Consider the following 26,128-nt stretch of genomic DNA (forward strand, 5'->3'; position numbering starts at 1 on the left):
AATGAGCATTAATTGTAATAATTTTATTTTTCCCTGTTTGGGGACCTGCAGATGAAAGAAAGAGATACAACTATAATACACACTGCAAATCATTACACAGATGCTGGCTACTGTTTATGACTTAGTATTAAATTCTGACTACTAGAAGTTACTTAGAGACTGACATTGGGAAGGTATTGTCATACTATGCAAAACATTTGCAGTGACACACAAGAAGTCAGATCTTAAAACAAACTATATATATTCTAAAGAGTCATAGCAAATGTGCATGCATTCAACAATGCATCTTCTCCATAGAAATAAGTAGGATGTGACAGAAGTTGTTTCTTTCAATTTATTGTTGAATGGTGCCTCAAGAAGTATAGTAAGCTGCCTACAGATGTATTGTAATAGCCCATCATGGTAATTGTGTGAATAAATTTCTTAGCTGGACATTCAATCGTTTTGTCTTTAATAGAAACACAAAGGCAAGATAGAAATTCCTCTGTATTAGGAATCCTAATACAGAAGCAGAGCAAATCAAACCATTCAGATGCTCAATTCTGTAATTCCACCTACATCTTCTAGCACTAGTAGGGATAAGTATGAAAGCACGCGGGATTTGTTTGGTAGAAGTCTATTATGGTCATATAAAGGAACATTAAAACTTTTCTTTGTAACTACCCCCATGAAAAGAAAATATGTGGGATTGGTGGATATGTTCTTCAAGATGTTGTCTATGGCTTCTGAGCTCACACCTTCTTAAATTCTATACACTTGTAATATATATCAAGCCTTTTAAAGTCTGTATGTATTATTGTTTCAGTCTTGTGAAGTCTTGTATGACTTTTCCAAATAGTTACAGCTTAATAAGTAATACCCCAAATTGTACATGCGATACATATATCTCCTGCTTTAAAATAATAATAATCTAACACTAGGGTGTTATCCTAAAGACACTGAAACTAGGGAGACTTTTCTACTGAATTTTCCATGGCAAGTGTTTCACCCATTCCCAAAAAAAGTAGACTTCTTTCCAATCTTTTTCTTTTTCTTCCCAGAGTGCTCACCGGGAACATTTGGTTATGGTTGCAAACAACTATGTGAATGCATGAATAATGCTACATGTGACCATGTCACAGGTACTTGCTACTGCAGTCCAGGCTTCAAAGGAATCCGATGTGATCAAGGTACAGTGAAATTCTACCTGTAAAATATCTGTCTGTCTCTCTTTTTCTTTCCCTCTCTCCCCCTCTGATGATGTACTTGTTTTAAAAAAGTAGTATTTCAGAAATGAAATGCACGATTCAATTTACAGTGTGTTATGAATTACTTTTAACAGCGGCTCTTATGATGGAAGAATTAAACCCCTATACTAAAATTAGCCCTGCTCTTGGATCAGAGAGGCACTCAGTGGGAGCAATCATTGGAATTATTATTCTCCTTCTAATTATTATGGTCTTGCTGGCACTGTTTGTGTGGTATCGACGGAAACAGAAGGAGAAGGGCCATGACATGCCAAGTGTATCTTATACTCCAGCCATGAGGATGACTAATACAGATTACTCACTTTCTGGTAAGGGTCTTTTTATGTTAATCAAATATAGACTCATATTCCTGTATGTTGGGGAAATATAAGCTTCTGTGATGTATAACGTGTTACTGAGCCTCAAAAATAATGACACTTCTGTTCTTCACCTGAATACCATGATCTTTTAATACTTAACAGGGACAGGGAAGCAAATATAACTTAAAAATTATTTAAGCTGCTTTATGTTTGAAAGTTTATTTAACACGATACAGGATATACCTAGGCAAGAAATATTCTGCATGGAATACATCAACTCCATTTTTTTTAAATCAGCTGCGTTCTATAGCAGTGCAGAGTTTTCCCTTTGTGAAACCTTCAGGAGACTTTTTTTGCTTCAGGAATGGGATTGACTGGGTCAATCGTAAGGTTTTATTTTTGTCTATGTTGCAGTTTGTGATTTGAGGCGTCCTGTTCGCTGTCACTTTCTTCTGTGTGCAGACCAATCCCTGTTGTCAAGACAGCTGGTGTGAATTTTCTTCACAGGAGCTGATGAAAGCAGGCGAGAGGAAGAGGAAGGCTCTTTAAGATCCAAAAAAAAAGTCATTCTGAGATCACATTTCTTGCTTCTTTCTATTTTCTGCTACTGCTGTGGAGGACAGCTTTTGTTGACAGATTGGCTAAACTTTGGAGGATGTGATCTCCTTTTTGAAGCCGTCATATCTATGGCCAGTATCAGATAGGATGCCAGACAGGAGATGGCTTTACTTCCTTCTTGTTTCCTCCAAGCTATCTCTAGTGGGGATCGTCTTGGGGTTTGCTGCCCTCTGACTGCACTTCGCTTCTTTATTTCCCTTTACATGGCTGACACTGTAAGTCCAAGTAAATACAAGCTCCTGCAACACGCAGAGGTTGGCCTGGCAGCTCTGCTTTCCCAGTTCTGCGTTGACTTTTTCTTTCTGCTTTCTAGTCTGAATGCACAAGGCCCAGCCACTTGTTGCTGGCTCTTGACTTGGCTTCTGTGCCATCTCGGGGTGGAATGGCTGGAAGCTTCTGGACTTCCCTGCCCAGGATACACCTGGAAGGAGCCTCTCCCACCAAGCCAACAATATTACTGCCTGGCTACAGCTGGGGCTTAACCAAGGAGCTTTTCTCATGGCACCATGACTCCAGCCCTCATGTCAGGGGCATGGTATCCTGCGATGGCATATCACACGTCAGGGGCTGTCTGCTGAACACCACTGACTAAACTCATATTTAGACCACTCAAGCCTATACTAGAGCATTACTTCTTCTGATAGCTACAAGATGGGGGGGGGGGGGGGGAAATCAGCCTTGGACCTCCTCCCATTGCCTCTTATTTTTGAATTTTAGCTTTGCAGGCTCTTGCTTAAGCTGCCCATTTGGGTAAGAAATGTATGAAACTGTTGCCAGAGAGGGCTCATCTGATCCTTGGCTAGTTGCCAGCACAATTTGGCCTGAAATTTGTCATTTCAACATCATTTGAAGAGCCAGACCATGAACATGCAAAAGACAACTGTGGCACATCTCAGCAGCAGCGAGGCTCCGAGTTCCAAGAGAGCAGATCACAGCCGCTGGCATGGAAAAACATTCTGAACTTTTCAGCAATCCATTTCTTTCATATTGGCACTTTATCCATTCATTTACAAAGCTTGCTACACCTCATTTATTTGTGTGCTTTTCTACTTAATGTATGTGTAACCCAGCGTGCTTAAGAGACACAACTTACAGATTTCGAAGTAAGGGGAGGAATATTGCTGAGGTTGGGAGTTCCTGACTGGAGTGATTGAGCTTCTCCTTTCAGACAAGGAAACAAAATTCTCTCAGCTGTTTTTCCTCCATATTTTGCCATGACTGGAGACTTTCCAATCGACCTGATGGTATCCCAGTCTGAAACTCTGCAAGAATTCCAGAAAAAGGCTAATGCTGAGAAAGGATACTCTCATCCTTCAAAGTTATCATAGATAGATGACTTTCCTGCTCAGCCACAGAGAGGAAGCCATTATGCTCAAAGACGTTGGTAGCCCAGGACTGTCCTTGCAGGTTATGTCTTTGTAGGCATTGCATCTCCCTTTGCGGTGTTCTTCACATTCATTTCAGACACAGCCACCTATCCCAGAGCTCCTGATGCCACACGATACTTAAGGAGTTGAGGAAAAAAAATATTTGGGGGATGACTGAATTCCTGGATTCATCATAAATATCTGAGGGATCACATCCTTCAGCTGCATTGAATGTGGGATCTCTTCTGGTCCTTTGGAAATGACAATGAATTTAATTCTTGCCCTTGTGGCATTGCTGCTCTGTGTCAGCTCAGTTTGTAAAAAACCTGAAGTACCAGGTCCTTGCAACCCCGAACAGCACCAGGTCAGTGGTGGTGTATGGGCTTCTCTGGAAAGAAATTGGATAATGGTTCCTTCCTGTTCATCTCAGTCAGCGATGGGGATGCAGAGACTGGGCCTTTTCTTTCTTCTTTCTTCTTTCTTTCTTTGTGCAGTCCTTGTAGCAATATAAATTTTATCATTCAGGAAGCTGCGGCTGAGTGGGGTCAGCCATCTCTTTCTGGAGGTCACAAGAACAATTTTCTTCCTGCCTCCCCCTTGAAAAACTCTACTATCTGAGCTTGCAGAGGAAGACTAAGAAGTTAGAAATCACACTGCTTCATCTTCATCTCAAAATTGTCTGCACATATCAGCATTGTTTCAAGTTTTGGTTTTTGTTTTAGAAGGGCATTTACAAATTCTAGACAAGGGCTTCTGAAAGCTCCCTGCCAAATTCTGACTGTCCTCAAGTACGTTCTCCTACTGAAACTTTCTACCCATCAGTAACCTTTTCAACTTTGGCCTTCCCAATGCTGTTTTCAGCCTTTCACTTCCATAGAGCAGAAAGACAGCAAAAGGTGGTGACGTGCATCTTTCCCAGCAGAAAGTGGGGAGCTGGATACTGAGGCAAGATCACAGATAAGAAATAGAGACTCATGACATGGCTGGATGGCAAGAACATGTGTGTATATGAGTGCACGTGTGCCTTTGCGCTGCAGAGGCTGCTGAAGGACAGTAGCAGTGTTACATAGAGGTAACAGGGATTTCAACCTTCCCCTGGAGGTTTGTGTGTGGATTAAGGGCAACAAACAGACAAACCCACCAGACTTCAGCAGGAATTCGGCTGAACAATGACTGCGATATCCAGCCCTGTATGGGTCATAACATTATGGCTAACCTGAATCACCAGTGTTGTTATTTTGTTTGTTTCCTCCTGTTAGGGTACACTTGTTGTTATTTTCTGAATAGAGTCACATATGCAGATTCCTAGCTCCTGGAGGCAGTAATTTCTTCCAGCACATTCATTTATTTCTGGAGGATGTTTTTGGTCTTTACGTCTTCAGCTGATAATCCATGCATATGTGTGAGGGAGATTATAAGGAAGGGGAACCCCCTGGGCAGCCCTTAGACTCTTCTGCATTTGTGGATGAAGGATGTGGCAGCAAAATACACACTCTGCCCAGCAGCCAGTGGGAAAGAAAACCTCCCATGCTGGGAGAGCTTAATGACAGCACATGGATTTGAGAGCAGACTTTCCCAAATAAGCCTGAAATCAAAATAGTGCTCCCCAGCATGAGAATGGTACATTGCATCCAACAAAAGATTTTAAAGTGCAGGTTAATTCAAGGAGATGGGGACAGAAGGGAAAACTATGCGGCTGGAGAGCAGCAGAGATTTCAGGACTTTTACAAAGATGTGGTTATGGGCTAGAAGTGGTGCTTGAGGTCTGAAACTTTCTGCTATGAGTGACTCCTATGCTGAGAGCCAAACCTAAGCAATGCTTGATACAAACAGAGCATCATGAATCCTGCAGCCTAGACAAGGTGTTTACAGAAGTGATCTGCAGATGATGTGTAGTAGGAGGTGGCTGAGTGAACCCTCCTGCTTGGAGTCTTCAGCCCCCCCAGTGACACTCTGTATGGGTGGAGAAGATCCACACAAGAAGAAGAAAACAGTTCCATTTTGCAGCTTGAGATATCTGGGTTTGTGTTTACTGCAGAGTGCTTACTTATTCCCTTTTTTCATGGTTGGCCTTGTGCCCAGTTTCCACACTACACTATCCTGCTGCCGCTGCAGGATGGGGCCAATGCTCTGTGCCTCAGCCCTGGCTCGGGGCAGAAGCTCAGTCTTTCAAGTGATAGAGGTTCTGGCCTTCATCCAGACCTCATGGGTCTTCCACTGGAGCACAGCCTCAGGCTTGAGGGGCGCACGGCAGGACTCTGCCGTCATGGATCCCTTCACAGCACTGATCTCCCCATATTAACATTAACATAACCTTTGGGGTTTCTTGTTTTGTTTTAATTTAAATCATTCCCTCTCTTTTAGGCATTAGTCCTTGCTTACTGTTCACAGCAGTATAAAATTCCCATCTTTGGGAAGAAAGGGTTTTTGTGGGGTTTTTTGGGTTATTTTTTGTAACTGGGATAGCATTAGATTTGAATTTGATGTATTTCCAGCCAGCAGTTATAAGAGCTTCATGAATAAATGTGTAGAAAATGGACTGTGCTATCAAGGTAAATCAGCCTGGGTAGGTACTTAACTATCGACCAAATGGAACTGTGTAGAAGGAGTAATTCTGAGTATATGGTGCTGCATGCAATGAAGGAAGAAAAGATTTTTGGTGATGCAGACTTGTGTACAAGCTCAGGATCATTAATTCAACGCTGTGCTAATAGTAGGGCAGTCTGGTAGACTTTTCCTTCAGCTCATTTCGGGTGCACAAAACAAGCTAGGGCCAGATAAGCTGGGTGTGAACTTGTAATGTGTCAGCTGGCTCACAATAACCGTCGGTATGTGCCCTCTTATCTTGCAGCAAGGCAGTGGACTGTGCCTCTTTTCCTTTGAGCTGGTCCTTCTTGCCTGCAGCTGAGCGAGGGCATGACAGATAAGGGAAGGGGGAAGGCAGAGCTGAGAGCTGGTGTGACTCAGCCATCAACACTCACCTACAAAGCAGAAAGACATGGTTTCAAGTGTCTATATTTAACTGGGACCGCAGGTTGTGAGGAGGGTGGATGAGCTCTGCTCCCCCGGTGAGCCGCCAATCCCTCATTAGCAGGTTCAAGGCTGTATGTGAGCAGCTGTGTTTGTGATGGGCATATACTGAGCACAGTGTTTGTGTTCCAGCCCCGGTTCTCATTTGCAGACCCCAAGAGGTATCTGTTTCTTGTTAATTCTATTGCAAATATCACAGAGTTATAGTTAGGGCAGATGGCAAAATCCTGGCAGCCTGGCTGCTGTGCTGGGCAGTGGCTAGCTGAAAGAAGTTAAATGCAAAGACTTTAGTTGGGGAATCACATCCTGATCTGAGATACTTTGTTAGCAACAACCTCGGAAAATAGCTAGAACTAAAAGGCTCTGCACTTACTACAAAATAGAGCTGACCTCAAAAATTGCTCTGCATGTTTCAGCAGAAAATAAATGCTCGGTCAGATATGCATGTGCGTGTGCCGTTTCTCCTCTCAGCTGCGTGCCACAGCACTTATGTAATAGACACCCTGCAGATAAAACCACTTATCTGAAACAGGATATTTTGCAGTAAATTAAGCTAAATCTTGATCTCCACAAGATGTCAGCAAAGCAAAGTGCATGTTCGCAGGAACGCAGAGGGCAAGTAGAGGCGATGGTGACTGGGTACCCCCCTCCTGCAGACAGTGCCAGCCGGTCAGAGTCCTTCCTCACCCATCTGCTGCCAACCTTCATTACAGACCTCTGGTGATGGGCGCGAACAGCCACCCCAGCACTTCATTACCCTTTCCCTGTGAAGATGTTTCCTATAACCTTTCTGCCTACAATTTAAGCCCATGGTTTATTAAAACCCATTCGTTTACTTCTTACAGGGCTTGGCTGTTTGAATGATGCTGCTTCAGTTTAAATTTTTCAGCCTTTCTTCTGATGGTACTTTGAAATATTTATCAATTTGTTATTCAGCTGGAACTAGATTGGGATTGATGTTTTCATTAGAACTGCCAGTATAAATATGATGCCTTTCTTGGTAAATTATTTTGTTTGGTAAGTGTTCCTAAGTTAAAGTGAGGAAACAGTTAAAATGTCTCTAAGCATAACAATGTAACTGCCCAAGTTTGCCTTTCAGTGCTGCAGCTTTCTTTTTTTCTAAGCATTTGCACAAAAAGCTGTGTAGAATGTTTTAGACTCCCTCATATGGTTATAGCACTTTGGTTTCTAACATTAACTACCTTTTTCGTAACAAAAAAGTTTTCATTAATTGTTTCATAACTGCAAGGGTTATTTTCATCGGTAGCTTTTACATGTGTTTAAGGAAGAAACTGTGTTGCAGACCATGCTTTTCCTGAGTTTTGCGTTTCTTCCCTCACCTGCAAAGCAGCTGGACTGTCAGGAATTACTTTTTTAAGATCTTCAAAAAGATACACTGTATTAATTAAATATTTGCTTTTTAATCTTATATTTAATGCTAATAGTCAAGAGCTTCACACCATCATAATACAGGATAGATTTCATCTGCAGATGTTTTATAACATTCAGTACTCTAACAAAGTTTTCTAAACTACATTGTCTCTAGCATGTTTTCAGTTTCTTAAGAATCGTTATGGCTTCCAAAGTATTTTGTGATGACTTGTTTTCTTCCCAGACGTATCTCAAGGTAGCGGCAGTGTACATTGTTTTTCCAATCCAAGCTACCACACTCTCTCATGTGGTGTGACTTCACGCTTCTTTACCAGTAATCTGGATGGAAACAGCTCCAGTAAGGTAGATATTATCCCACCCTACTGTAGCAATGTTCTTATCAGTTCAAGGAAATCAACCAAAGCAATGCCTGTTGGATCCTGCTGTCTGCCAGCATTATTTAACAATCCAGCGTAGCAGTTCCTGACATCATAGCTCTAACAGACACAAAAAGGTCTGCTTTTCCCTCTGTGTATCTTCATAATCTCTGTGCATGGGGACTGGAGCTCCAGCACATGCCTGTCTGGGTCAATAAGACTTAGTGCCTTAGCAACTATAAGGTATGTTTGCTTCTCAGAAAAGAAAAATAACGAGGTAATTGTAATTACCATTAATATAACAAATCAATGAAGCATTAAGACAGTAATCTACCTTTGCTATGTCATTGTTTCCCAGATCAGTAGACACACAAATTTCCCGCTGACACAGGCAAGAGGGTAGATGCAAGAAGGTATCTAGGGTGCTGCTGAGCACTGTTCTTGTCCGGGGGCATTCTGAGAGCAGGGCTGTTACTTAGGGCTCTCCAGCAGAGCTATTCAGACTGTATTGCTCCAACATCCAGGAGTACCTTACTTATCACATGTCGCTGTTGCTTGCCCAGGACCATTCATGGACAACACTATTACTCAATTCACCACTTTAGCTATAGATTTAGATACAGTACATTGTAAGACAGCTCTTCCTTTAGAGCCTTAATAAGCCAAGGTGGGGCAAAGGGTATGGAGCAGAGGAAAACAGAAATGCAATTGATATCATCAAGGTTGTCAGCTTTAAAAATGATGGTACTTGCAGGCTGCATCCCCTTAATCCAAATGTAGCTCTGCTAACTGGAAAGCCATGAGAACAAGATTAATGCAAAAAAGACACTATTGTATGAGACAGGGCATGCAAAAATATGTCTACGTGTGCTCCTGTAAGTCATTTCTTGGTTATTAAAAGAAAATCTCATTAAAATGTAATAAAAGGGCTGGCTCCAGAGATTTCTCAGAGGAAAGTTTAGACAGATGTGTAAATATGTTTTCCAGTGTAGATGGTCCCCTTGCATCATGCATTTTTGCTCCCCAAATTGAAAATGCAAACGCTCATAATGTCAAATTTAGGATGAACACCGTGAGTGTGGGTCTGGACCACTAATCCTGTTGCCGTAATTTAAATGAATTCAGAAAAGGTCAAAGCAAGCACCTATCCTGGTTTCCCAGCCTGCAGTGCCATCTTGTCACCAAGCTACTTCAAATATTAAGCTGCCAAAAAGGTTTAAAACCCAAGTGATGCATTTGGACTAGCCTGGAAGCTGCTCACTTTATTCTAGTACTATCAGTAGTCAGTCAGCAGTTGCCCTGATATTCCAAAAAGAAAAAACAATGGATCTGGTATTTTCAGGGCACTTATCAAAATATATGTCCTGATATTTCCTTTAGATCTCCCACCATCTTACTTATTCATGAGACTGCTTTGCAGTGCTGAATAGCTGAGGATGGCCAAAAATATGCTGCTTCTGTCTATGCAGTTCTCCGGCCAAGTAAGACAAAAGAGCATATAAAGCCCCTAATGGCTGCCTTAACGAGTTTCATTTCCAAATCGGTTTGTCTGGTGCCATTCCCACTTTCTGCAGGGAAATGTGCACAAGTTGTACTTGGAGGATTCATTTCTTTATAGTGCCAGCTGGGGTCACAAAGGAACCAGCACAGATGCAAAATGAAAAAAATGGCAGAGGAATCTCTGAACTGCTGAGCCAGAGCCCTGCATGTATTATCCTCCCCGTGCTCAAAGGAGATCATGCCTTGAGGCGATGGACTGGAGCCATTCCTCTGTCACTTCTTTCAGAGAGACAGCTTGGGCAAAGGTACAAAGACAGGGCAAGGGGGAGATGCAGCCCTGCTCCGGTTTGAGAAGGCTTGCTCTCTCGTGTGCTCCCCCTGCCCCTCTTGTCCTCTCTTTCTGTGTCTTATTTTACCTTTTCTCTCCTCTTCCTCTGGTGTTCTCTCCACTCTATTATCTTTTTTGGTTTTTTCTCATGTCCGTTTTCCTGTTCTTGTTTCCCACCCAACTATACACATATTATTTCTATTTTCCTTCCTGCTGTCTCTGCTTTCCTCTCCCAGGCCTGTACCGGCTCAGCAAGGGTCCGTCTGGCTGCAGCTGTCCTGCGCTGTTGGCTGCGTTTCCTGACCCTGCTGCTATCAGTGTACACGGTGGGCATTTCCCTAGGGAAGCAAGGGGGGCAAGGATGCCTGACAGCAGAAGCTAAAAGGTCCAGTATTGCATCAAGGACCGTGGTTTGTGAGACAGATCTGTCCTCACAGGAAGGGAGCAGTGCCAAGCCTTCCCGCATCTCTTCTGGGACCAGGAGGAAGGTATTTCACCTCCTCACTTCCCCTCTGCCAGACAGACATTTGGCCACTGCTCAGGACCCTACGTGTGTCCTGTAGGTAAAAACTTTGAAGTTGCTGAGCGACAAGTACCAGTGGAGGCCTTAAAATCCTCCTGGTGTGTATAGGACTGGTTAGATGTGCTAGTGGAGCACTCAGACTGGAACACATGCAGGCAAAAGCAAGTGGGAGGGTAAGGGGGAGTGTATGAGAAGAGACTAAAAAAAGGCTTGGCTTCTTTTATCTAGCAAAATGAATGCTGAGAGGGAGTATGATTGCCATCTATAAATACGATGAGGTAAACACTAGGAGGGAGAAGAGCTATTTAAGTTAGATGACAGAGATGGCACAAGAACAAATGAGGATGAACTGGCCATGAATGCATCGAAGCTGGAAATTAAATTTCTAACATCAGATCAGTGAGATTTTGGAATAGCTTCCCAGTAAGACTAATGGGACAAAGAAATCTGATTACTGTTAAAATGGAGCTTGATCAGCTATCCAAGTGTTCATGTGCCTGGGCGTTTGCAGTAAAAGGTGGCTGGACTCAGGGACTGAGTGATCAAAGCCCTTCCAGTCCTGTATCCCTAAACCCTGCTCCAGCTGCCAGCAGGAGTTTGGAGGGCTGAGCTTTGTTTCTGTGCAAGGTCCAGGAGGATGGCTCTGCATCTCGGATGTTAAGGAGGAGGCAGAGGCTCCTGCATCTCAGTCCAAGTTTGTAACTACCAGCACGTTGCTACCAGTAAATGCCCTTCCCATGCGAGCGAGCTTGCAGAGTCGGTGTGGGTGAAATGCTGGCCCCACTGAAAGCAGTAGACATTTTACTACCAGTTTAAGTGAAGCCAAAATTTGACCTTTGTTTATTAGCTCCTACAAGTAGGTTTGGCCTTTATTCTTATGACATGTGCAGAAGCAAATAATAACGATGCTGCAAGTTATCAAGAAGTATCACACATGAACTCAAGTGAAATTGTGCCACAGAATTACTGCAATAAAATTTTCCAAAGCAGATAAGAAGAGATACATGCTTACCTCCATACCCGTGTCTTCACATCAGAGCTCTCATTGCTCGAGTTAAAGACCACAGGGAGTTCAGTGGGCTCATTCACAGAACCACTCTCAGTGCTTCAATGCCAGCTCTGTATCTGAGTTTTTGAATTGTGCGTGAATGTTGGAATATATCTCACTTTTACAAAAGGCTGCAAAAGTTTCTGAAGAATAGTCTGTATAAAGCATGAGACAGCTGCACTGGTGTGTCACAAGCAAATGGAGGATTCTCACCTTGTGCTTTTGCAGAGCTCTGAATTCCACCCTCACTCCCTACCAAAGGAGAACAGCATCGCAGCTAGAGTCCAGGTGTTGCTGGCTTCTACAGACATCATAAAAATCAATTGCTATTAGATGTCCTGAATTTTTAAAGCCAGCAGATTCACATCTATTAAAGGAAGTTCTAAATCCTACCAAAGACTTCACATAAAATTAGAAACTGCAAAACAGAGGTCACTGGAAATGGTCTGACTGGATGTCACCCAGCTAATAAAAAGGAATTCAACCACAGAAAGCATCATTAATGTACCTTTGACTAAAACTTGCCCAAGAAAAAGGAAGACTGCAAATACAGAATCGCTGCAGAGTGTTCAGGATGGCCATCTAAAACTGAGAAACACGGACTTGGACCATGGAAACCTGAAGTCAATAGTCAGGGAAGTTAATGGCAAAACTCTTTATCAACTGCTCTCCTGGAGGTAAGGGTATGATGGAGTTCCTGCCAGCACTTCTTTGCCTAATCACCATGGACTTCTTTAAAAAACTAAGAGCACTGACAAATGGCATGTTGGTGATCAGCTTGCCACTGTGATCTATCCAGCTATTTCAGACAGGCAGATAATGACTTTGCCTCACTCATGCTAGTACCCCGTTGATCTTAAAGGAAAAGTTGCCAGACATGAGGTAGTTTTAACCAAATTGCTAACATTACAAGGTAGTATTTTTAGTGGATAAATTTACTATGAAGTATTTTTTCCTCCAGAAAAGCAATTTTGCTTCACACTAAAAATTGAAGTATCTTCTATCTTAAAAAAAAAAAAAAGAGTTAACAAATTATAGTGTTAAGAAATGATAGTAGCACAGAGACAGCTATAATCACATTTCTTCATAATTACTGCATTCTGAAAATCTTAGAAATGTCCCCAAATCATTTCATTAAAAAAAAATCAATTCTAGCCCATAGCTCTTCATGCCAAATTTTAGGTTTGTGAACTGATTTATAAATCCTGCAAAAACACGGCTTTTAATAGAAAGCCCAAGACTTTAATAAATGTGATCCAAGTGGTGCAGCTGGATTGAAAATCAGCATTCATGTTATTGCTGCAAGTTTTGAAATGAAGAAGAAAGCCATGGACTCCTCTGATGAAAACTGACAGTGCCGTTAGAGGGGCTGTGTTCATTTCCACGGGCCAAGCGTAGGGCCAGGAACGTTCTCTATGACCACATCACAAACCCATCTGCTTTTCATCACCTTGGCCTTGCTTGTTTGCTCTGACTGCCCCATCCTTCCGTACCGTGTATCCGCTGTCAGTGTTTATGTTCCCGGTTTTGGGGGAGTACAAGGAACTGCTGAATAATAAAGAAATGACTCCTGCATTGTCAACTGGGAGACGCCAGATGCACAGCCCATGCCAGGAGCAAGGATGTGCAGTCACAGCCACTGCTCTGGGGCAACGAGTGCTCTAGAAATATTGCAGGCAAGCAGCTTTATCAACTTTCTCTCTGCTCTGGGCATGTCCTTGAGAAGAGTGGCTGGTGCAAAGGTGCCTAATGAGCTGATGACACATGTTACCTTAGTGGGAATATATAGAGACAGAAAATGAGAAGGAACAGGATGAGGCACTAGATATAGCTATCACTGTGCTGCTGGTGCTGTCTGATGTGAGATTCATGGACTGTGGGGCCACAAGGGACCATTGTGATCATCTGGCTTCACTTCCCGCACAGCTCAGGGCACAGAACCACCCTGAATTAATGCCTCTTTCAAGGTCAGTGCTGGTGGCTCAGCAGCAGGGTCCCTTTCAGCCAGAGCCTGGATTTCAGATGGATTTGAAATGGGCTTCTTTCAGTGTGCTGGCGTTAATCTATATCTGTCTGTGTGTGTGCCTGTGTGTAAACTTTTTTATATATATATATATATATATATACACATCTATGTGTGTGTGTGGTCAGTGTATCTGCACTATTGCATGTCCTAAATCTTTCTTCCAGGTTGGAGTTTGGCCCATTTGGAGCACAGTTACATGCTTTGCAAATGATGAAACCTATTTGTGTAAAAGCTTCAGCTGAATAACTCTAAAAGTACTGTGCAGTTGCTTGTAGAGAGACCCAACATTTTGTGTGTATGTGTGTGCATGCACAGCCTTTTCTACCTGTGCTCTCTGCTGTGTGTCTGTGCAGTGCTCGCACCGTGGTTTCTCCCGTGTCAGTCTAAGCCAGGGCAGATTACATTTGGTGTAGAAACACATCAGACCACTTTCTGCATCCTGAATCAATGGAATTCAATCAGCAGGATTCAGTCAATGAGGGCAAGGTTTTGCCTCTGGTTGTTACAAACCTTCACCCAAATGAAACCCAGTTTCTGCGATCAGATAAAAGCTTCTAAATGCCAATGTGCATTTTTTAATATATAGTGTAGTTGTCCTAAATGTGGTAGTCCTGGTAGAGAGGAGTAGTTGCAGGTGCTTTCCTTAGAGATAAGGGAGAGGCTGCAGAGCTCTGCAGCTTTATCCTCAGTGACCCAGCTTGGGGGAAGCTTGCGGAAGAACGTCTGGCTGGCTGGGAGGATCCTGCTGGTCCCCATAGAGGAACTTTTGCCAGAGATTTCCTGACCCTAAGCCCCATCAGTGTGGTCCCTATTTAGACCGAGGGGCAGAGGAGCTGCATGGCTGCCCAGCCCCATGCCCTCCTCCCCTCTTTGTGGCCAGCATTTCTCCTTCCTGCTGTATTTCTTCACCTCCCATGACATGGTTACTCCTTGCAGGTCGTGGTGTGCTCCACCACTTTGCTTGGTGACTGCCCTGTCCCTGAGATTCTGTCTGTGTTACATGGCACAGAGCACCGTCCCCAACTGCTACACAGGACAGCCCTTTTATCCCATCCCATCTGGCTGTTTCCTTTAAGGAAATCTCTCCAAAACAGGGTTTGGCCCATCATGTTTCTTTGTCCAGCACCCTGCCCAGTGCACCTCACCCTTTGCAGGGCTCCTGGGCTGATAGCACAACGTAAAGATATTTGTGACCACACACACAGGGGACACATGGGACTACCTGACCTAAGAGCACAGGGCCACGTCCCCCTTCCCTCAGGTGACACTTGCACTGTCAGGTATTTCCAGGAGTGTCGGGGGACTCTGGGCTTCCTGCAAAACCATCCTCAATGTCCAGGGACAGTGGGTGCTCTGCAGGCACAGGGATAATGCGGGGCTGCTGCACCCTGAAGTGGGGTGGCTTTGGCCCTGAGGGCTGTTAAATAGGACTGTGAAGGTGGGTGACAATACCTTTGGGGTCTGGCTGTAGGTGCTGGGTACCAGCTGGGATTTTATATCCCAATGGACTTGAACACATCAGTGAGCTTTTTTGTTCCATGTCTTAAAACCCATTATGAAAGCTAAGCAAAAATTAATGACAGATCAGGAAAAAAGAAATGTCGTGGCAATTTTGAATACTTTGTTTCAATTTTAACCTCTTTTATTGTTAAGCATTTCCTTGTAAATATAGTAAAATAGCAGAGCTGAACCCTCTGAAACAGAGGCAGGAGGCTTTCCAGTTTGGGAGCAGACACAGAAGAGCAACGATGGCTTCATAACTAATTTTCCGGAAATGGGATTGGGATTTGCTCTTGAACTGACACTTCCTCAGAACCAGCTGTACTTTCAGCAGGTGTGGCTTTCAAGTGAAAAATGTCCAGGTGGAAAATTCAGCAGCTTTAGCAACTACAGTGATTCACAGCTCCTCCTTGCTGGGACTCACCTGATCACCATACGCTTTGTAGAGCCACTTTTGCTGTGGTGGAGCTGTGCACCCCCAAAGCAGCAGCCCCTCTCCTTTCACTGAGTGCCATAAGAGATGCTCCAGCGAGCTCACTCCAGGCCCCCCAAACCCCCATCCCTCAGACAGACGCTGTGCTTGCCTCTCGGTGTTGTACTTAGGCATTACCTAGCTCAAGTGAGGCTTCTACAAACGGCAGAAAAATCAAGAGCATATTGACAGATGTGCTTAATACAATATCAGCCTTCTCCAGCCGCGCTGGCACAGGTGCCCTGGGACACGGGGGGTCCCAGCTGTCATGCTGCAAGAGGTGTTTTTCCAACAGTAGCATCTGGATGGGAGCCCTGGACTCCTCTCTGCTTTTGCTGGCAGATCTGTACGGGGTTTTATGCTTCGTTATTGCCAACGTTTTTTTCCTTGAATTGAGAGAAATCTTGTAGCCATTACATCTCTCCTAACTAAATACACAGATGCGTTAGCAAATCCCCTTTGTTCCGAGCAGCTCCTATCTGCATGTTATGTAGGTGGTTTTGATCCATCCATGTTCATTAGTTATTTTGAAACTGCCAGCATGCCACTCCATGTACACAGGCATTCGAGTCGTGATTACTGGTTACCAAAGGAAATCCTCTATTTTCCAGCATGCTTGTGTTCATTGCTTGGTGAAGTGACTTTCCTTTGTGATTTTCCCTAATGCTAGTGAACAACTGTCAAATTCATACAGATAAAGAACTCAAATGGTGAGACCAAGGTAATAGTCATCTCCCATTTTTATTCATGACATCATTGGGCTGAAGTCTTGGGTGGGAACTGTCTGTTTATTACAGCATTAACCCATTATCATACTTTTTGAACAGCTCAGTAACAAAATCCTTGACAGAGAAACTGCAGACTGGAGACCCTACAGCTATCTGAGTGAACTAGGTCAGTAATTTTTAAACAATTTAATCACTTTAGTAGACTTTAGAGCAATTCCAAATCCAAATCAGCCTTTCATAAAGGCATTAACAATAATGAAGGATATCAGTGCTGTCTTTATCTCACAATCAGAATTGCCAGTAGTGAAAGATGAAGAATTAAAATTGTTTCCTTTACCACAAACCACGGATTGGGAAAGCAGAGCCAATATTCATTCTGGTCTCCCTTCCTCGGTTGCTCAGTTTGAATCACTATCATCTACTCTATACATTTTTTTCAAGGACTAACTTAGAACATTAAAAATTCAAATTTGGGATTTTTTTTTTTTCTTTCATGCTTCATAAAGTTTAGCACTAAATACTGGCATCTTGATAAAACTGTGGAGCCTCTGGCAGGAGCTGGAGCGTGCGATACACCCTGTTATCTCCCAGTTAATCATACAGTGGCCATTTTTCAGGCAATTTCAAACAACCAGCCAGTGCAAACAAGCCAATAGTGAAGTCTAATTGCCATTTCTGAGTTTATTCTCCCTGGCTTCAGTTTTAACAGGGTTTTTAGCAGCTCTCATCTCAAAATCTATCCAGATTTAGTGCTTTGGATGCAATTTGTTTTCCTATCTGAGCACTTGGAGTTTAGCTTGTCAGTGACAGAAAGCATTTTCCCTTTCCTTTATTGGGATTACTAATATCTTACTGAAAGTGGTATTATGGGATTTTTAAGGTCAACTATCTCACGGCTCACATGGCAAAGGAATTAACACAGGGCACTACCAGGCATCACATCTTGTCACTGCTCTTTTGGTCACACACCATGCCTTGCTCCAAAGAACAAGTCTTCCCTGCATCAGGAAAATCACAAACCTGTCAAGCTTTAATGCAAAACCTTTTCCATCATTATCAACATTAATGTTTTCTTCTGTATAATAAACTGCAGAACTGCTTTTGTGCTTATCTGTACGTAACATGGAGAGTTGGGGGTAGTGAGGATTTCCAAATGCTCCTCAAATCAAGTCAATTTTCCTTTTACCATTTTACTGCTTTGCTCACTAGCTTTATTTGTTTTTATCTTGCGGTGTCCTAAACTCCCTGTATGCCACATTTGTCCTGCATTCATGCATTTTATTTTACCAGCAGAAGCAATGCTAAATGCCTTTGCAGTAAGAATGATGTAGAAGTGATAAATACTTCAGCTAAGTGGTCTCCAGCGAAACAGTCACTATTCTTTCCATGGCATTTTACATGCCAGATACTTTTTTCCTTGTTTCTTTCAAAATGTCTTTTTCACACTAATTGATATAAAAGAGATATATTTTTCTTCCCTTTCAGTACCAAAATTAATGCTTGCTTATGCTAACTTTCGTAATGATAAATTCTTGCTCAGTTCAAAGCCATTTTTACATGAACCTATAAAATGTTTTCATTTCATGGTGTGGCTTTTGTGCAATAAAAACTGCTGATTTCACTCACATGGGAAAATTTCAGAAGAAAGTGAAAAACTTCAATTTTGAATTGTAAACTTAAAATAAAAGTGAAGCCTAATAAGGTCACAGAGGGGATCTTGACCTTTAAACTGCATCATGCATGAAAGTACTGAAGAGTTAAAGAGGTGTACCACCTCATCCCACTATTAGCCTTAGTTTTTATGACACAGATGCTCCAGCTCATGTGTTGGAATAGCAGCCAAGTGTTGTGCATGGCTGGATTCAGTTAAAAATAGAGAAAATAGCAGTGGACAACTCCTCTATTGTGACCCCATGAAATATTGTAGAGAGCAGATGTGTAAGTGAGCTGGAAGCAGGGAAGATTGGAAATGGAAGAGAAATTCGGAATGGATGGAAAACCCTCAATTCTTCTGATCACCTCCCTGGTTCTTCCACCAGCAACTCCTCCGACAGAGGCACTGGTCCCGAAGGACAGGCTCTTTGGACCAGCCGCATGAGAAAGAGTATCAGGCTCACAAAAATATCTGTAGGCTTGTTAGAAATTGCAAGTGTCATAAATATGAATTATAGTTGGGGGAAAGGAAGTAGTAAGAATATCCATGTGAAAATTAACTCGGGCACTCATCTTCTAAAACCTGCAATCATAAGGAGTTTTCTTAATTCTTTTTTTTTTTTTTTTGACCTATGAAATGCACTTCTGATCAAATACTGTGCTCAAAGTTGGATGCTGTCCAGATCTGTCCCAGGCTGACACATTTTATATCTTGAACTGCAGCATACCGTCACTTTTCAGGGTCATGGCTGTGCTCAAACCGGCTGTAAGCATTCAGGGACTCTTCTGATGGGGAAACCCTTGCTTCTCGCTACCACACTGGATCAAGGCTTAGACTCCCCTTTGATCTCACAGCTCAGGGAGAGCAAGAGAAGCAGCTACTCCCAAGGAGAAGATGCTGCCTTACTCAGGAGCAGCGGCTGGCAGCTCAGGAGAAGTCAGGACACTGTTTCTAGCAGGAGCAGAGCACTACTGCTCAGCTGACTGGTGGTATCATGCCCTTTTCTGTGTGCTTGGCAACACAGCTCTTCACTTCCAAGCAATGTATCTCTACATCTGTGTCTAAAAGAGGATAACAGAATGCTTTCTGGAAATACCATGTACTTTCTATTTGCTCATAAAGGCAATCCCACAGGTAACAGGTTTGAGTGCTTTAATTAACCCCTCTTTGCTCTCCTCGCTCTTGTAGGCTGCACTTTTACAGCTTTGGAAAACACCTTTTGATTGCTCACGGTTTGCATCATTGATCTTTGCTCAGCTAGGAGTCATTCCTCAGACATTTTATTTGGAAAGGGAAAGAAAGACAGATGTTCTCTGAAGGAGCAGAGAAAGGGCTGTCCATACCGAGGGGGCTCAAGGCCAGAGGAACAGCCCATTTCAGAGTCCACCATGGTCATTATTTCAGATGATTGTCCTACACACTGCCACAGCAGCGCAGATCAAGGAGATAGAGCAAACGTGGCAAGAAAACATGAGAGTGAATCTGCCTGACCCAACACCAGCTTCTCGTCAGAGCATGTGTCAGATGGCCAGAGGCTGTTTGCTGTACGTGATGCCAAGAAAAACTAGTCTTAACCTAGGCCACGATGTAACACTTATCTAAGTCAATGCGTGTGTTCCCTCTGATATCAATAGGGCTCTCTTTGAACCTAACAGGAAGAAATTGTGTAGAAAAAGTCTTACATATGTGTATGCATGTCTATGCATATATCCTACGTATATATAAAAGTGTACATATGTATAAACCACTGTATATACACATACAGTGGATCTCACCAGACTGCAGGTATTATTTTGCCTGTTTTGTAGGACTAAAGTTGCCAGGTTTGTGTTCTTTCCAACTGGGAAATGCAAGGGGCAGAACACAGCCTGTATTTTTACTGCTGGCACATTTGCTTGTGAGCTTCAAATATCAGGCTTTGTCAGAGAGATAATCATATCTGTTAAATGGACTTGGAGTCTAGTGATGAGCACATTTGCACAAGTAATTCTCATGGGCGTGTGCTTTAGATCAGAGTTTGGGGACTCTGTGGTGCCAAGAAGAGATGCTTTGTCACCTTCGCTGTGTGTCACTACCTGTTCAACGCAGCCTAGTCCTACCAGTTTCAAGGAATGGCTTGTCTTTGCATTTTCTATTTGCTCTCTCTTGTTGCAGAACCGGAATTGTTTGCCCTGTGACTAATCTCTCTTGCTCTAGTCCAGTCTGCATTAAGCAATTGCAGAGTCCAGCTTCCAGCTGCTATTCCAAGCAAGTCAAAAGCCCTAAACCACCTACTGAGTGCAGAAAAGGTTGTTATGATCATTGGCTTGAGTGCTGGACACAGTGGGCTGCAGACAAAAATGGTTTTATCTGTGATGCTTTTTTTAACAGCAGTCCTCAGTGCAGAGACTAAAGTGTGATTTGCAGCACATTTTGAATGACTCAAAGCTGCATTTATTCCAGAGGACCAAAGCCACAAAGTTTTATTCAGGGCTGACTTTGCATTTTTCTCAAAGCCAAGAGGTGAGGAAAAATATTTCCAGTCGAGGCTGATTCCACTCCAGCAACTATTTAGCTTCAAACTTAAACCTAGGCTTTCCTGAAGTGCCAGATTCCTGGACTGTTTATGCTTTTCCACATTAACTACTTTTTCAGTTTAAAAAATAATGTATCCATCATTCACCTCCTGAGGAATGCAATGAATACACAAAAATGGGTCATAAAACCCACAGGATTATAACAGACATAAAAGAAGACTAAAGGTAGAAAGGCAGAATTACAGAGAATAGGTTGGGAAGGGATTTCAGGGATCGTGTAGCCCTCCCAAGGCAGCACCAGCCCTACCTGTACCTTTCCTAGCAGGTGTACCCCACCTTTTCTTAGCCATTTTCCCATGAGAAGGATTCTCAGTTTTCTACAGCCACACTGGACTAAGTGACAACTAAGCTGAAGTGTGGCAATGTGCTATTTTGCAGCTTGGTGTGGGCAAGGACTGCCTGTTACCTGGCTGAGAACCAGAAGTCAGGGTCACTCAGACAAACCCTGTGTTAATACGGCAGCCTGCCCTCGGGAAGGCTCTCACAGCAAGTTTAGGCTTATTCAGAGCAGGCACAGTGATCTGGTGCTGCTGCAGAAACCCTTCCAGACGTGCCTGACATTTCCAATAGAACTGGCAGGAGCTCACATGGAGCTGAGCTAACGAGATGTGCTCAGAAGGTGGAGTCCTTCCCCTCTGAGCCACCAAAAGAGCTGGTTGATATCGCTGCATCCTCACAGCAGCCCCAAGGCTCCAGCCTTCATTCAGACCTTCATAGTCACAGTGGGAACATGCTGTAAAGATCTGATGAGGGTGCTCAGAACAGATGCAACATTCTTGTACAAAGATGGGCTGTGCAGCGAGCACAGCTGACTGTTCCCTGGGTAACCTCTGTTTCGATAAGTCACTTACTCTTCATGGTCCTTATTTTAACCAGCTCATTAATCCCCAACAGTTACGAGGATACTGTCCTACAGGATCACTCCTGTGTTTTTTGCTGCTTGCTTTGTCTCTAACTCCAGCATGGCTGGTCAATATTTTAAAGTTACTGGGGAGGACTGGAAGGATGGATCATGGTCCTGAGCAAAGTTATTCATCCCAGTCTTCCAAAGCCAGAGGTTCCTTTTCTGTTGCTGTTGCACTACATGAGCAATGCTGCTCCCCATGGCTCAGCCTGGATCTCTTTTACTTCCCTGCCACTGCTCTTTCCTCATGGCTATGGCCCCCTCCACTCCATAACCCCAGTTGGGTGCTCACCAGCTTCTTACATGCCAGGCTTGCTCTGTGTGGTGTGAGCTGCTTCTTGCTAGAGGCACGCTGTGTCTTCTGTGAAGCTGGCTGAAACACCACTGGGGCGCTCCTGGAGGCTTACTTAGCCCTGGCAGGAGGATGACCTCTGGGAGCACTGCTGCTGGGAAAGAGAGCCCAGGCTTGTGGATGTGAGCCAAGGGGTGAATTAGCTCCATCCTCTTCACTCAGGACCCTGCCCAAGCAGAATACAGGAGAGAAATAAAGCACACAGCTAATGCTGTTATGTGAAAGAGCTTCCCCGCTATGCCCAAAGCACCCAGTCAGCCTTTCCCTCTGCATCTTTCAGGGGGTGAGTCTGGGAACTGGCTCAGAAGGAGTGGTGGAAAACAAAGCAGAAGGTGCTCAAATGGTTTGGGGGGATCACTCTTGGCCAGAAGGGAAAGAGCCCCATCATAGAGAGCCAGTTGTGTACCACCAGCCCTCTTCCTGTGCTCAGGGATGGGCACTCTGAGAATTGGAGCAAAGGGGTTTGGTTTTGATGTGCCAGTAACACATTTATTGTCTAATTTAGTGATTTTTCTTATTTAGCAAAAAACCAAAGCTGTCGTGAAAAAAGGACTGATATGGCACTGCCAGTGGTGGTGACTGCTTTTTCTGTAGAGACCAGAGGACATGCAAGGACAAATAGCTGGGACCTCTGGGACACGTCGTTTGCTCTTTTACCAGCATAACGTAGTTACTTGATTGGGAATCCCATAAGCCACAAAGACATTCCTATCTCAGTAACCAAATTTGTATTGATTTTCCTAGTCAATAAGAAATATCAGATTCTATAGTTAAAAAGATTTAAAGGTTTACATCAGATTTTCCTTTTGATTGATATCTAGGATAATTTGCAGTAGTGAAAATGGAAAAGGTTCCCATCCCCTTCTTTCGCTGCTTCTGTAAGGAACAGCAAGTTCTTGCAGCATTGCATAAGGCAGAAGTCTTTGCTGTCAGCTCTCTGCTCTCAGTTGCTGCATTTTCAGACCGCTGTAGTCACTTAGGGACTATTGGCACATCAGTTATTGAACTGTGCAAATTTATAAGCAAAATCATATTAGGTAATGTAGAAAGATTGCACACATTCTAGAATTTAAGATTGTGAATTAAGTAACATACTATCCACAAATGAAAGCAAGCCTAAAATTAGTCACAGAGTGATGTAAAGTAACCTGCGGACTCAGATTTGAAAGGATATGTTTTAGGCTTCTTTTACCAAGCCAACCCAGTGTTTCAGTAATGAACGTATCAGCAGATGATTTTTTTTTTCTGTTCTGATGAATAGCTGTTCTTGGTAACGAGCAGTACCCTGCTTCAGGAAAGCCCTCCCTGGAAAGGAAGCTCTTAAGCATATGCATAATTTTAGGCATGCACAGAATCCCCACTGAAGCTTAGCGCATGCTTACAGCTGAGGATGTGCTTAAGAGCCTCCCTAAATGAGGACCTTGATGTACAATTTAGAGGAAAGAATATATGCTGCTCAGTAGTCAAAGCAATCCAATTTACATAAATATTTATTTGTTTTCCATTATATATCATTTTTATGCAGGTGCTTGTGGGATGGATAGACGTCAGAACACATACATAATGGAAAAAAGCTTCAAAGGTATGGTATCCAGTGCCTGCAGCCACCCTGGCAAAGAGTTTGAGGAGGGTGTCGTAGAAGAGGTGAGATAGGAGACCCGAGCACCCGGGAGAGTGGCCATGCAGAGACAGAAAGGGACAGAGCAATTACCTACAAAATATGCCTGCGTGGCTCAGCTGGCAGCACTCCTGACTCCGAGCCAGATGTCTGGGGTCCATGAATTATGGATGCAAGTCTTTACAAGGCCATAGGCTCAGCAAAGCAGCATAAAGACAAAAAGGGAGGGCTTTGCTGCAGGGGCAGGAGGTGCAGGTGGAGCTGTCTGGCCAGGGGAAGCTCTTTTAGGACCTATTGGCCATCCTACAGGGGCTTTCTGGTGGCAGTTGCTGACGATAGACTGGTGCGTATGCCTGCTAAGTTGTGGCTCCCTAAGGCTCTTGGCCATCCTGAGCTTAAAAAAAGCCACTGGAAAACAAGCTGACCCTGCTATGTGGCCTTTGCTGAAAGAGATTTATAGCAGAGCTTGAGAAAAGACCTCACTCAGTACATTAACCAGTCATGCTGGCATGAAGCAATTAATGGGCATTGACTTCGGGGCAGTTCTAAAAAGGGATCATAGATGAGTCATGAGCACAAGGCCCAATGATTTTAGATTTCAGTTGTCCTCCAGGTTTACATTCAAGATATTCCAGTTAGGTACAGACTACAAGACCACTTGGCACAGTGGTCCCCACAAGCTCCTGACTGACTGGGCCGGGGTTTGGCACACTGGGCCTGTGCTCCAGAAGACAGAGCAAGGAGTCTGTCTCACTGGGAATAGGCAGGTTGCAGGGTGAGGTCCTTGAGCTGAATTCAAGGCTGTTGTGTCTGTACACACCAGCTGGGAATGTCCCTCCATCAGCTGAGGAGGTGAATACTGCACAGCCTCTTTCTGTAATGTCCTTGAGCTGGTAGTGGCTGAGTAATGGGGAAAATGGTACCTTCACACAGAGCTGGTTTCAGGACACCCACTGGTCTGCCATGGCTGAGGTGCTACAGAGCAAGACCTTTATCTGAACTAACAAGGAATATTGAAAGCTAGTCCACATAAAAAGCAATGACTAGATTATAACCAGCCCTAGAGAACACTAATCACTTCGTAGCTGCTGCTTACAAAATAAAGTGACATAATATTTGCTAAAACGTCACCTTATCAAACAGAATCACCAAAGGAAACCAATAGTCCATGACCGAGTCTTTCCTGATAAAGCTGAATTTAAAATATTAAAAGGGTTACATATGTATATTTGACTCAATCCGCTGGTTTCAGCTACTTCAATGATTCTCTTTTTCAGAAAAAGAATCTTATTATAGTATAGCTAGTTGTTCTCTTTACATGCAACTATTAATTTCAAGATTAAACTAAATTACTGTGTTTACAAAGTTAAAAAGCTGCTTTGAACACACTAAGTAGAAACTCCCATCCATAGACACAGTCACACAGAGCGTGGGAAACCGGTGTGAACAAGAGAAAAAGAATTACAGTAACAGCAAACTGTGAAGTGTATTTTCTGCTGCTACATATTTTGTTTATTGTTTAGGATCTGAGCCATTTTCTTTACATGTTTCTCTCCTTATGAATTGAAAAATCAGGCCCAAAAGCCATGTCAGGAACGTTGATGTGTTCCCTTGTGGCGGCTCAGCTGCTGCAGACGGGCATGGCTGGCGCTGGCAAGGGCAGGGTGCTGGGGACATGGGGACACACCTGACTTCCCAGGGATTTTCGGTAGCTTCCTTGCAGGTAGTTAACAGCTGAGATGTCTCAGAAGCATCTGCCTTTGGATGGCTAAGGCTCTCTGACAGCCCGCTCTGAAGGTCAGTTGCTGGGCTCAGGCAGTGCTGGGGCTCTGGCAGCAGCGTGGGTGCTCTCATCCCAGATGAGTCTCCCAGCAGAAGGAGCCGGGTGATGTGCCCGATGCTCAGTGCGCAGCTCTCCTCGCCCTGCCAGGTCTTGCGTTGGCCCTGACTAGCCAAATTCATCTGAAAGATGGAGAGAGGGCATCTGCTAGGCTGGATCATTCAGATAAAAGAAACTCCCAGTCCCAAGCAATTGGATTCTGTCAGCAAAAAGACTTGGCAGGCGGGTGCTTTGTTTTTATATACTTTTACGCAGTTTAAAGATGATGTCTTTTCCCATCAGTGTGTGCCAGGTCTAACTGGAGAAAGCTTGCACTGCACAGGATGCACTGCAGGGAGGGGGCATGGGGGGCCCCTGAGGTTGAGTTCAGGCTGTGATGGACCTGGTCCACCCCCTGCTTCCCCCAGTTCTCCTCTGAGGAGACCAGAGCCCGCAGTTCTGCAGCCCCTGCTCCGCGCTGGCCTGGCTGGAGGCTGTCCCCAGCACACGGCAGCCGGGAGAGGGGTGTCCCTTTTGTGATCTGTCACTAGAAATGCAGTGGCCATGCTGCTAGTGGAGGCCCAGGGGGTTAAGCACGGCCGGTTTGTGTTTGCCAGGTCACCCACAGACCAGCCCGGCTCACACCGCAGCGTTGGTGAAGCAGCAGGAGTCTGTTGGGGCAGCAAGGGGCTGGAGGCCAGGGTGCCAGCATGGAGCCCCGTGGCACGTGGTGACAGTGGTTGAACTGTCACAAGGTTTTTAGAGCAGTTT

General features: G+C 43.9%; 2 protein-coding genes across 14 annotated transcripts in view; one reads left to right on the forward strand and one right to left on the reverse strand.

Annotated features, from left to right (window-relative positions):
• MEGF11 (multiple EGF like domains 11) overlaps positions 1-26,128 on the forward strand; it is a 306,379-nt gene that overhangs the window by 273,097 nt on the left and 7,154 nt on the right. For 4 of the 9 annotated variants that reach the window (XM_074836840.1, XM_074836839.1, XM_074836842.1 and 1 more), the window contains 3 exons: positions 1,041-1,169; positions 1,322-1,555; positions 23,446-23,502. In XM_074836840.1, the coding sequence (XP_074692941.1) occupies positions 1,041-1,169; positions 1,322-1,555; positions 23,446-23,502 (420 nt within the window). Of the gene's footprint in view, positions 1-1,040; positions 1,170-1,321; positions 1,556-8,176; positions 8,552-16,533; positions 16,601-23,445; positions 23,508-26,128 lie in introns of those variants that run through there. The other 5 variants (XM_074836843.1, XM_074836845.1, XM_074836846.1 and 2 more) reach the window with 4 other exon arrangements.
• RAB11A (RAB11A, member RAS oncogene family) overlaps positions 16,594-26,128 on the reverse strand; it is a 37,982-nt gene continuing 28,447 nt past the window's right edge. For 2 of the 5 annotated variants that reach the window (XR_012624788.1, XM_074836863.1), the window contains 2 exons: positions 25,226-25,500; positions 16,594-22,086 (listed from right to left, as the gene is read on the reverse strand). Coding sequence is in view for 3 of the 5 variants with exons in the window: in XM_074836863.1 (XP_074692964.1) it covers positions 21,972-22,086; positions 25,226-25,500 (390 nt within the window). In the remaining 2 variants the exon portion in view is untranslated. Of the gene's footprint in view, positions 22,087-23,570; positions 25,501-26,128 lie in introns of those variants that run through there. The other 3 variants (XM_074836862.1, XM_074836861.1, XM_074836858.1) reach the window with 2 other exon arrangements.

Source organism: Strix aluco, chromosome 12 (genome assembly GCF_031877795.1).
Source record: "Strix aluco isolate bStrAlu1 chromosome 12, bStrAlu1.hap1, whole genome shotgun sequence".
NCBI classification, from domain to species: domain Eukaryota; kingdom Metazoa; phylum Chordata; class Aves; order Strigiformes; family Strigidae; genus Strix; species Strix aluco.